The sequence below is a fragment of the Aristolochia californica genome, unplaced genomic scaffold (assembly GCF_029961685.1).
Source record: "Aristolochia californica isolate CCGP_79_NKW_82.1479 unplaced genomic scaffold, dmAriCali1.0.hap1 SCAF_4, whole genome shotgun sequence".
NCBI classification, from domain to species: Eukaryota; Viridiplantae; Streptophyta; class Magnoliopsida; order Piperales; family Aristolochiaceae; genus Aristolochia; species Aristolochia californica.
Genome location: NW_027182103.1, coordinates 41,455,411 through 41,468,327, shown reverse-complemented (window position 1 = coordinate 41,468,327; position 12,917 = coordinate 41,455,411). Strand labels below are relative to the sequence as shown.

Sequence of the window (12,917 nt, the reverse complement as noted above, 5' to 3'; positions counted from 1 at the left end):
CTAATGTTAGTTTCATGTGTGAGTGTGTCACTTGCCCATATATGTACATGGTTGACATTAAACACTCTATCACTAACATGTTACCCGATTATAAAAACTAGTTTAGTATGTCTTAAAGCCACAGAGAAGCCTAAAGGTGAAAATAATAGGTTAAAAGATGCATACAACCACAAACATAGTGAAAAACAATTTGTAAGCACTCACTAAAACAACAATACATATAAAATATACCAATAGTCAAATATTTTTCTTGCAAGTGCATTAAACTCTTTCAACCATATGTACCCAACTAAAGCAATTCCATTCTTCATTGGCTCCTAGATATAGAATACTTGGAATTGAGCAATTACTTGCCTCTAAACTTTAAGAGATTTTGTATTTAACCTACAACCCATACTCGAGCAGTAAAAGAAGAAAATGTGAAGTACTGTTGAAGTTCCAATGACAACCTCATTTCTTTAAAGTTTTCCCTGGGGAGCCTTGTCGCAGGGATGATACTTCAAATGCTAATGTTCCCTTACATCCACTTCATTGACAAACAATACATCATCCCCCCTTAAGTAATCATAACAAATACCAATTTCGTTTTCGAGTTTTTTCACTTCATTTACCAAATTTCTCACCAGCTTGAGTAGGCCCAAAAGGTTAAATCGGTGGGTCAAGAACAATGTCTACAATACTTCATGTTTGCATAAACCACATAATGGCAAGAAGAGTTGGGTTTTTTGCTTTAGTCGAGGTAGAGATCATCTTTTGGAATTTGTAAATAATTGAAAAAAAATTGTGAAGCTTTTGGCCTTCCTTGTCCACCCTTTCACTTGGAACTATACAACTAAAGGGAATAAGAACTAACCCGGGCAAGCTAATTAAACCACATATACATGTAAAAACTGTATAATGCAGAGGAAAATAGGGGAAACAACTTTATGAAGGTTGTAGTCTTCAAATCTATTGGACATAAATTTAGGTTTTTAACCTGCAAATTTTATACATATATTAGATGGATTCACATAAAAAAATTTCTTTTACGTTGGTTTCACATAGTGTCATACAACGTTATATTTGGCCATTCAAGTTGGCATGTATAATCACCAAATAATATCTTGCTTACCTTTTTTTATTCCCTTCTCTGAAAAATGCTCTTTCAAATTCTTTCTCTTGTTGTCGCTTCTCCTACTCTTCAATCTTCCTCATCTTTTTGGAAAGCTTTTATTTGTTTTTAGCTTTTGGTTGAAAGTTTTTATTTGCTTTTAACATGAATTCAATGTCCACTTGACATCATGATCATTGTATATAGACGAATAAACAATTTAGAGTGGACTAGAATGATAGAAAACCATTCAATTTTTTTTAATAAGAAAATCATAAGTTTGAAGAAGTACCTAAACACCCCATGTGCATGCCTAGTTCAAACCTTCGACCAATAAAACATGGAAAGGTTTCCTCGGGGCCTTGCAGAAAAGATGATACTTCAAACACTGATTTTCCCTTGAACATCCACTCCATTGACAAGCAATACCCCATCCCCCTTTTAAGTATACAAAGAGTTCATACTGATATTTTTTTATTGCATATATGCAAAATATGTCTCCGTTACTAAGGTAATATACTGTATCGAACAAATAAAAAAAGCATATATATCCATTAAAATTCTAGTAGACAGACAAAATCGCACCCATGCTTTGAATCATATCACTACAAATACCAATTTTTTCAGTACGCCCTTTCCTCATCCTTCACCCTAAGTGTGTTTGCAAAGTTGCAAGTCGATAAAATTGGAATGTTTCATTGAGAATAAACAAACAAATAATGGCTAAGAATTTTTATTCCAAAAATATTAGCACAAATGCGTAATGTAAGTTTCTAATTTAATCACTCAAGTAATATCAGATGCAACCTTACTTGGGCAATCAAATGCAAAACTTTCTCCATTAAGTGATGGAAAGCAAAGACACTAAATGAGAGAGGGAGACAAATGACATAGATTAATAAAAATCAAAAGAGATAAAGAGAGAAATCTATTTTAAAGATGAACACAAGTAACATATGTGTAGAAAAGATTAAAGAAATAAATATTAGAAATATTTTATTAAACAAATAAGTGCAATGTCAGTAAAGGGTGGTTGTCTTGGCATCACAAGACATAATAGGATCGTTAAATCCAAGATATATCGAATTGTAACCCTCTATCTTATACTAAATAGTTAGCAAAATTATAGTTTTTTGTCCAAAATTAAACTAATAAAAATTAGGCATAACGTATTTGAACATTGTCTCGATACCTCAATAATAAGAGACACATGGAGGTAAACATCATTTCCTCAGTCCATTGGTTAACATATAGTGTCGATTAGTCCCGACTAAATTCATGATCAAATCAAGTTGGGTTCAAGGTGAGTGAGGAGAGATTCACTCAGAATAAAAAAAAGGAGTAGGTTTGATCCTTGATCCAACATGCCCATCATATGTCCTTAGTTGATGACTTAGTCACTAATCACTAGTTCACCAAAGTAGTTGTGTAATGTGAGTGGACTCAAATACTTAGGTTAAATAGAACATGTTGGAGCACTTGTAAGTAGTTTGATTCATGTGTCAATAAAACAATCATACTTGGAGCCTACACAAAATCTTAAAATGGACAATTTATTTTATTTTTAAGAAAAAAATTAATCAATATGAGAAAAAGCCAGCGTCGGAGACTATATTAGGCCGGGTGCGCACTGTTAACCCTCGACAGGAAACAGGTACCTGCCCCACTTCAAGTGGAATGAACTGTACTCTTACTTTTTGCATGGCCCACTTCACATAGAGCTGGCTTCCGTTGGATCAATCATTATATTAGCACTAAGTGAAAAGATTAAGCGTGAGGAGCTTTAAGCCATGTCTTCATAAATGATAATTTGATTTAAGCCGTGCTCCACGAATGAACGACTAGGATCGCTCGAGGGATTTCGTTCGCGCGTACGCACCTGCGCAGTGTAGTGGCTGAGATGACTAATAAATACGGGTTACTCAGGATCCCTGGCTAGGTCTATGAACAGAAAAATAAAATAAGATATAATACACAAATATAAAAAAAAAAAAAAAAAAAAAAAAAAAACACTAAGGAAAACCGTTCTCCGTTAATGGCGACGGAGATCTCAAAATGCTACCTGAAATTCCCAATTCTTGAAATCGCTTCCCATGCACGGTACTTTCGTATTTTCTTTGTTTAGCACAATCATCAGTTACGAATCTATAACTTTGACCGACGATACTATGATCCGACAGACCACGTATTAGATTCTGTTACTTTTTTGTTCCTTCTTTAGTTTTGTGATGAGTGTTGATCATTTCGCTTCCACTTAGGACTTGGGAGGGCTGTTGCAATTTGTTGCCATCTGGAGGTTTTGTGTTTTCATTTCTTTCACCGTTGGTTTGCTAAGACATGCTTTAGTCGAATTTAATGTCATTACGATTCTGATTTTCTAGGGTTAGTCTTTGTTGGTTGTTCTTTCGGCCCCATACTGCATTTTTAAAAATTTAAGAAAGTTGGGGTGGTTATTTTGATATTATTTAGCTGTTTGATTAGTTAATTGGTTGAATTGTTCCAGAAAGTGAGAAGTGAGGGTGCCGATGTCTTTTGAGGAAGAAGATAATCGATGGATTTGTGGGAGAGTAGGTGCCGTGCATTTGCAGCGTGTGAGTTCCATTGTCCGAGATATTCGGGAACCGTGCCTTCATCACACTCCTGCCAAGGTCAGTAGGCGAAGTTCCAAATCTTGCCATGCTAACTTTTTCTTTGATCCTTTTTCAGTTTTGAGCTTACCAACGAAAGGAAAAGGTTTCACCTTTTCTTTAAGGTGCACGGGAGCAGTGGATTCTAGATATGAGGGTCGCATTTATGCTTATTGAAGTTGGGAATTCTTGTCAATGTCAACTAGCAAAGAGAGGGTTTTCTTGAGTTAGCGTGCTGAAATTTATGATTAATGACATTTACTGTCTTTGATGGCATAGCTAAACATGCCCTTGGAGACTCTGGTTTTTGGGGACTTTTGCAGCTTTTTTTTAGTTCTGTGCTATATCTGTATGTATGCCTTTGACAAGTGGGGTTACTGTATGTGGTTCCAATCTTGTTCTGTGTTAATCATGTTATGTTGGTTGTTCATATGTTTTTGAGCATCTAACTACCTTCGAATCCTTTCTTTGTATTTAAGTTTCTTCTTTTCTATCTGCAGGGAAACAAAATGCTGAAGCCTGATAAGTGGCAAACTGTTTTTGACAGTGATGGGAGAATATTGGGTTTTAAAAAGGCACTTAAGCTGATCATTCTCGGGGTAAGTTGATCAACTCATTGTCTTATTTGCTTTGTATTATCTTACAAGTTGATATTCCACCGAATTGACACCTGCAGACCACCTTGGAACTACTACACTTCTTTTGCGCTTTCAGGCAATATAGACAAGCATCAGCTGTTGAGAAGTCAAGATAAACTTGGACATTACACACATTTCCAATGCAAAACTTTTTATTATTATCTTGAACAAATTCTCCTTTTAGGGGGTTTGTATGTGTCAAATATTTACATATCTGCCCCTGCAGAAAAATCAGCATTATCTTCTTGACATAGTTCTGAATGGTTAAATCTAGCGAGAATACACAGCTTCTTTCGGTTGAGTTCCCAACTTATACTGTGGCTGCTTCTTGATTTATTTCATCATGCTTGTCCATTGACAATAAAGAACAACTGACATCGGAATAACTATTCTGCTTGTCTTTTCCTGCATCTTAAAAAGTTCCATCAACCTTATCTGTACTCCTTTTTGTAATCATGAGGCTTAATGATGCCAAAGCTCATGCTGTTTGCGAGAACCATGTGTAGTCCGTTGTACATTTTTTTCCCTTGTTGCATCTCCTTGACCCAAATTGTGGGAGAACCCTTGATGGGTTCGGTAATATGACAGAGAAATTGAAAGATTCCTTTTGCATTTAAGAGACATGTTTGCCATGACACCTTTTTATTTGTTTCACATTTCCTTTTCTTATTTTAGTTCTGAAAAGACACTGTTTCTCCTTGAATGCCTTCAAGAAGAACTGCTATTACAACTGTTCTGCTGCTCTATTCCTTGAATTTCCAGGGACCAGTTTAGTGTTGAGGCTTTTGTTAGTTTGTTAAGTTCCTCTATCAAATATCACAACCAAAGCTTTGTAAAGGAACTGTTATGAAAACCTTTTTGCTACTGTTATCTAAAAGCCCATCAAAGCATTTTGAAAGCTGATGATTTTGTCTGCTTAGTACAACAACACATCTTTCAATTCATAGGGTATTTTGCCATTTGCTTGTATGATCAGGGTGTGGATCCATCTATAAGAGCAGAGGTTTGGGAATTTCTTCTTGGTTGTTATGCTTTGGGCACTACTTCTGAGTATAGAAGGCAGCTGCGGATGGCACGCAGGTATCCTTTTATTACTATCTTTTAGTCTTGCTGGTTTTTCGTCTTTTTCTTGCGTACTAAATCTCATTGTTGCCTTGATCTTCCTGGGGAAAGAGAAAACTATGAACTCATCAAAATATGTAAAACATTTTTAATACACTAGCATTTTTACACTTATTTTGTTTCCTGATAACCAATGTTTCATTATCAAACAAACTGAAATGTATACGTTACATTTGATCCATAAAAGATATCTTTAAAAAGACAAAACTGTAAGGTACAGGATATCCCATGAATATTTTGACTCCTCAATATACATTTACAAAATCTTTGATTCATGTCCTTAACAAGAAAGCCATATGATAGAAATATAAACATTTGGAGCTTTTGTCATCTGATATTAATTAATTACCATTCATACCTTGTGTTGCTTAACAATCCAAAAGAAAAAGAACTAAAAAACTGAATGCTTTTGCTGTTTTATTTATTTCATTACTCATCTTATATATGAGAATATTTTGTTGCTTCCTTGCATGATTTCTTTTTAAGTTTATGTTATTTATGAATGGAAGGCATTGATGTGCAGGATGAATGATTAGTTCTGTTTAGCTGATAGCTTAATGGTACCCTGTCACTCCTCTTGGCCTCGTTTCTCTATCTTGATTCTTGTGCACATTGGTTTCATAATATCTTTAAAAAAATTTGTCAACATTTTTTCTTAAGAATACCAAAATGTGAAGCAAGTAATTATTTGCAAGAAATAGAATTGGTACCAAGTAATGAACTTTTTTCTCAACTAGACTTTTCTGATAATCCAAAAAACTGTGCAATAAAATACCTAAAAACTGAAGAATACTGTTTCTCAAAAAAAATAAAAAAATAGTAGTATAATGAGGTCATAAACTTTTGTATGTTATGCTTTTGTCACAACTACTGATGTGCAACTATGAGATCTCCCAATGCAGGGAGCGCTATATGGATTTAATAAGCCAATGTCAAAAGGTGCATTCAAGCATTGGCACTGGTAATCTTGCCTATGTGGTGGGGTCCAAAGTGATGGATATGAGGACTTTATCTAAAGAAAATGGCAGCAGGGAAGCTGAAGGTGAAAATGGCCAAGCTTCTCATGGTACTGCAGATGAAGTTGATCAATATGGTCATCTAAACAATAATCGTGTTGATAAATATTCTGTCTGTCAAAGGGAAAGCTCCACAGATTCCCATGACCTTGCCAGTGTTAGAGGAAGCACTGATGGCGTAGTGTATGACACCTTTTCTTCAAATCCAGAGAGCTTCTTTGACTTTCCACCTCTACCTGTCACTAACTTGTTTCAAAAGGGTGGTAGGGATGAGTTAGGGGATGCAGTGGGTCATGATAGATGTTCTACAGAACACACCTTTAGAGTGGTGGATGGAGCCATGCATAGTTTTCAAATTAATAATAATGTTGATCTAATAATTGAGTCAAATGGCTCACTATCTGCTGATCTTCCACATGCGAGTAATGGGGAGATTGAAATGCATAGTTCCAACATTGAAGAACATGTACTGGAGTCAACAAATTTGGGTTATGAAACTGAAATGGTGGATACTTTAAGAATATCAGGTGAACCAGATGCAGCCATTCCGAAGCAATCCACATCTAATGGAGTGGCAGCTGTGGGAGATAAAGTTGCTGAATGGCTATGGACACTTCACCGAATTGGTAACCTTTTGTACTTCTCCTCATATCTTTCTAATATGAAAATATTGAATATAAGTCTGTTGTTAAAATCACTTTTTTGTTTTGTAGTCTTAATAGTTAATACTGTGTCATTTCAGTTGTTGATGTGGTAAGAACAGATAGTCACCTTGAGTTTTATAGTGACTCCAAGAATATGGCACGGATGTCTGATATTCTTGCTGTTTATGCATGGGTTGATCCTGCTACTGGATATTGCCAAGGTTGTACCTTATTTTCTTTTCAGTTTCTTATTACATTGTTGTCTAGCTGGGGATGCCCTTCCTTGGTTTATTTCTTAAATGCAAGCACATTAAATACAATGAATTTTGTGTATGGAAAGAGATGACATTTATTATTAATCATTTGTAGGCATGAGCGATTTGCTCTCCCCTTTTGTTGTCCTCTATGAGGATAATGCTGATGCATTCTGGTGCTTTGAAATGCTTCTGCGAAGAATGGTATTCAATTTACTGTTCAAAATTTGTTCTTTGCTTCTCTCCTTCCTGCTTGGCTCTTTTGCAGGCTAGTGATATTTTACTAAATGCTTTGTTTTCATCTTATATTCCAGCGTGAGAATTTTCAGATGGAAGGACCAACTGGTGTGATGAAACAGTTGCAAGCACTGTGGAAGATATTGGAACTGACTGATCTTGACATATTCACACATTTATCGCTGATACATGCTGAAAGCCTTCATTTTGCTTTTCGGATGCTGTTGGTGCTTTTCCGCCGCGAATTGTCCTTCACTGAGGCGCTCTGCATGTGGGAGGTTCGTCTACCTTGTTGTTAGTGTTGAAAAACCTTTTATGCTTTCTGCCAAGTTTATAGCTATTCGAAGATCTAGGCATCAATATCACCAATTAATAATTTATTTTAATGTATTATGTATTGTGTATCGTTATTATTATTTTGAAAGATAATAATAATAATAATAATAATAATATTATTATTATTCACCCAGTAGAATTAACTGTTCCACTACATTTCATGATCTTAAAGGACCTTCCAAAAACTAAATATTACTTTATTTAGAAAACCATCAGATGTCTTTCTTTGTAATGTCATGGGAGTTGTTAGAGTAGTAGAGCTATCGTATTTAGTGAGGAAGTCTACACTAGTTATCTCTCTGGGTACTGATGTATGCTTCCATGTTATTTGAACAGTATTGTTTTTTTACATGCTTTGCTTTTTCTATGTACAAATTAGTTTTGCCATGTTCTTATATGCACAATTGCAACGTTATGTTCGTAAAGTTGAGACTTGGAAGATAAATTGAGCAAAAAAGCCCCCTGATCTCAAACCCACATATCTCAGCAATACTTTAACTATCTTTCGAAAAAAATATTGCACTTTTGATCCCTTTTTCTCATCACATAATCTGTCTGTACAGTGCAACGATGTGCTTCATTGGTTGCTTCATTGCTCAATGTATATATTGTGCTTCATTGGTTGCTTCATTGCTCCATGTATATATTGACTTGGTTCACTGGGTGCTCATAAGTTTGTGATTCTATTTATTTATTTATGTCTCTAATGTGAGGGTAGTTAGTTAACGACAATAACATTTTGTGCTGTGAGGACTGGTGATGTGTAGAACCAACTATCCAGGAAAAATATGATCTAGCGAATTGAGAAGATAGTTCCGTAAACATACTTCTTTGAGGAAGTGGAAAGACGCTTTCTGCACTCAAGTTGTTACCTATTGGAAAATGAAGGACAAAGGAATCTATTAGCTATTTCCAATGTAGAAAGTTCATGGTTTATTATTTGAAAACTCTTTTAAGTTTGAGTCAGTGTCTAAACTAGTCATGGTAAAAGTTCTGAGTGGAAAATTAATGAGGTACTTTGTTAGAAGCAAATGCTTATCTATGATATACTGTCTAAATAATGTTAGTAGTAGCATCCACGTTTGCCACAACTTGTGTCATCTACTATTTCTTTTTTCTTTTGACGGTGAGAAAGAGATGCAATTAAAGAGGGGGAAAGGTACATCTCCTGGAGGAGAAAATACATAAGCTAAAGAACACCAGAAATCACAAATTACTGAACCGATTAATGTCAAGGCAAGGCTGCCTCCAAAAAGGAGTTGTTGGAAACACCACTCTTATCAGGGTTTGCAAGTTGTGTCGAATGAAACTAGAAGAGCTTGATGTAATCATGACCAGTAACTCATTGGATTTCAAGTTCTTATTCATCTACTGCTTATTTTCATCTGCATTTCTTCAAACTTTCTCTCCTCGAGTTAAAATTGTTGCAAGCTTATTGGGTCATTTTTTTTTTAATATTTGGAAGATTAAAGGTGTATAATTGTTGTTAGATGAGAGTTTTTAAGCTAGGTACTTAATTCTTACCTTTCTTCTTAATTTTCTTCCAGTGCAAATTTCATGGAGAGTAATGATGATCCTTTCTTACAGCTCTGCTTTCTCGTCTTCAGATGATGTGGGCTGCTGATTTTAATGAAACTGCAGCTCAGGAACTGGAGGCTAACTGTCTAGAGTCATTGGTTGTAGAACTGCCAAGGGATTCTGTTGTAGCTGGACAAATGGTAGAAAGTGTTGATGATGGCAGAAGAAGCATGAAGGGTGCACAATGCGAAAATGGCAGTACACAGAACTCAGAGTGTGATAATGATATAACAAAATCGGCTTCAAGTTATCCCTTTTGTGGATTGACAAGTGCAAGCTTCTGGGCTAGGAGCCGATTGTCATATTACGCATCGGCTTCATCAACTAAGAATAGTGATGATGAACTGACAGTCTTCTGTGTAGCTGCAATCCTCATCCTAAACCGTCAAAGGATTCTTAGAGCAACTCATTCACTTGATGACCTCATAAAGGTAGGTTCATTCCTTCCCTTCCTTCCCCTCCCCTCTCCTTATATGGAACCTCTTACAGATGTTCTGGAATAAGTTAGTATTTGGAATCAATTAAAATGGCTTCCCTTAAGGAGTTCCATTTGTATTCATGATTCCCAGAAGAAAGAAAATTGTTCCATTTTGCTTTATATGAGTTTGATTTTTTGGTGAGCTCAGGCGGACATTTTGTTTTTCACTCAGATCAGTTCTATGATCTGAGTTGCTGGGAGTTTCATGTGGTTTCCTCAAATAGTTGTCAAGCTGCTAACATATTGTTCAATCTCTTGCAGATGTTCAATGACAAGATGCTGAAAATCAATGTGAAACGATGCATAAGAATGGCCATCAAACTACGGAAGAAGTACTTCTACAAGGTAAAACTTTCTAGAATTGATTAGTCTATTGTGACCCTTAAATATATGCAAAGGCCAATATGTAGTGATTTATTAGCGTACATTATGGATAAGGTTCCATTCCGTACCAAAGATGCAGTTTAGGAATTTGACCGGTAGAATGAATCTGATAGTGACATCAGAAAATTATGCTGACACTTGTGTAAGTCCCATCTTAAAAAATATTGAAGATTTTTGTGGTCGAGACTCAAGGTGGTCAGCCAAAAGCATGTTTCTGACATAATCATTTGTTGATTATGTTTTCTATTTTTTTTTTTTATCATCTCTTGGAATTCTTGAAATCAGCTCTACTATTTGATCATGTTGTTAGCTTATCGTTACTTCTGAACAGTGATTCTTATCTTGACTAATATGAAGCATCTTGTTGGTTTCACTATGCTTTCTTTCACTCCCATAGGTTCCTTAGTACTAGATTATGTTAATTAATAAAATGATTCTATTGGATGAGAAAAACTAATCGCACATGATTCAAGGGGGAAATAAAAGAAAACATATCTGTTTGTAGAGCAAAGCAGCTGACCTCAGGCCTTTTGGACCTCTTGAAAACAATGTTTAATGCATTTGAGACGAAACAATGTGTAATTGACAGTACAACTGTTACTTTAAATAGTTATGAATTACGTTACCTTAGTCTCTGTTTTAAAGTGGTCTTTTGTTATGTTACTGTTTCTTGGGAAGTTTGACTTGAAAATTTTGTATACTTGGACCAGCTTACGAGGCAAGGAACCGTTGGGAATTCAGAGCAATTGCTGAGTGAAAAAGTATAGAGATTCTCAAGCTCCTTCCTTACCACGAGGAAGGAACACTCGTCATTAAAAAATTCCTCAATACTGGGAAATCGATTATTGGTATTTCACTTCTTCTGATATAGTAGTATCTGTCAATTAATTTGGAAGGAGTTGCAAACAGGAATGAATTCTTAGCTTGTCTAGGGACATGTCATCTGGGCCTTTACCTTTCAGGACGTACCAAAGGTAAGCAATTGGTTCTCCTTGTACTCTTTTTTATCATTTTTATTCTTTATTCAAAATCCCTTTCAAAGTAGGAAAGAGTAAATCCGTGGGCTACTTGTGTCTAAATTTCTGAACTTTCAGTTGTCTAGTTGATTTTTAAAATTTTTTTTTTAAATATTTTATGGATCATTTGTAAGAGAAGGGATATTGGTATAATAACATTGCCAGTGAATGTTGATGCAGGTAATTCAAGCCTCTGAAGCCTTAAAAAGTGCTGACAAATTACTATTTAATGGCCTGGAATTTACTCAGGCCTTCATGAGGATACCACCACTACCACGTCTTATTAAAGCAGGAAAGGAAAAAGCAAGTTACAGCCTCCTTAAATGTCTTCCTTTGAAGCGAGAAGTGCTGCAGAGATTTTGCTAGCTTCTGTATCTGTGAATATTGCATATATATTTTTTAGATTAAAGAAAAAAAAAAGATGAAAAGGAAAGGAAAGATCAATGTAATAGTTCTTGTCTTTATCATATTCGTGCCAAATGAATCTCCCGACTCTGGGTCCATCCGATTGAGACGTGAGAAAAGAAACGGGAGACATTTTGTTTGGCACCAGAAAGGTCGCTTTTGTTCCCTGGGATATATAATAGTAGAAGAAAAGTCGTAGCTTACAGGAAGGTCGAGCTACTCAAAGCTAAACGTTTTTAAGCAACCTCAGCAGAAAAAGAAGCTTAAGAGAGGCATTGCAAGACATATTAAACAAGTAACTACATCAAAACCAAGAAGAATAGCGAGTTAATGCCAACTACTACAATATTTCTAATTTCAAATACCAAAAGTGTAACAATTAACCTACCTTAGTTGTCATGTACATGGAACATATTAAAAAAATTGCGTGATGCTTAAAGTTAGACCACCCTTTACATCATCCAATACTTTAATGGTTCCCCACATGATATAGGTTAAGAGTGGCCTTATGAATTATTTATTTGTTTCCACTTGAGTGGCTTTGTTGGAGGGCTTATTATAATTCATAATGCTGCATGATGGAAATATTTCTTATATTAGAAGGGTTTTTATGTTGTTCAAGAGAGTAATTTGTGATTGATACATTGTTTAAACAAAAGAAAAAAAACACTTTTAATTGGACCGACGATAAAATTCTCATTCCTTGTCCACCCTTTCCGATATTTTATCTACCACGGTAATTGGCAATTCTATCTGGAAAGTAAAAATTTTACTTACTCCTAATATCGGAAAGGGTTTAGAGTTTAGGGTTTAGGATATGCCCCTTTGAAAAAAAGACAAGAATGTGTAGATAATGATTTAATCTCTTCGTGTTTTAAGTGACCAATTTACCCTTTTAAAGACTTGTAGCATATTTTATGTAATTTAAAAATTCAAATTACATTTAAAAGCTTATAGTAACTAATGACATGAATGGGTGAATAATTGACATATTGGAAAGTTAGGGCTACTTATAAAAACAACTTAAATTTATTTATTTTTCTACTATTTTATAGGTTAAAATAATTAAATAATAGATGAAGGCTAGAAAAG

General features: G+C 35.2%; 1 protein-coding gene across 2 annotated transcripts; it reads left to right on the top strand.

Annotated features, from left to right (window-relative positions):
* The first annotated feature begins 3,085 nt into the window (after nt 1-3,085).
* LOC137962237 (rab GTPase-activating protein 22-like) lies at nt 3,086-12,101 on the top strand. Of its 2 annotated transcripts, none has more exons than XM_068808991.1 (12): nt 3,086-3,190; nt 3,594-3,738; nt 4,218-4,316; nt 5,332-5,435; nt 6,380-7,119; nt 7,236-7,358; nt 7,507-7,595; nt 7,706-7,906; nt 9,572-9,973; nt 10,282-10,365; nt 11,115-11,378; nt 11,601-12,101. In XM_068808991.1, exons 2-11 carry the CDS (start codon nt 3,616-3,618, stop codon nt 11,169-11,171), a joined length of 2,022 nt encoding a protein of 673 aa, XP_068665092.1. In that variant the 5' UTR covers nt 3,086-3,190; nt 3,594-3,615; the 3' UTR covers nt 11,172-11,378; nt 11,601-12,101. The 2 variants fall into 2 exon arrangements, with proteins under 2 accessions (XP_068665092.1, XP_068665093.1); XM_068808992.1 differs by having other exon boundaries at nt 3,086-3,386.
* Nucleotides 12,102-12,917: the final 816 nt, after the last annotated feature.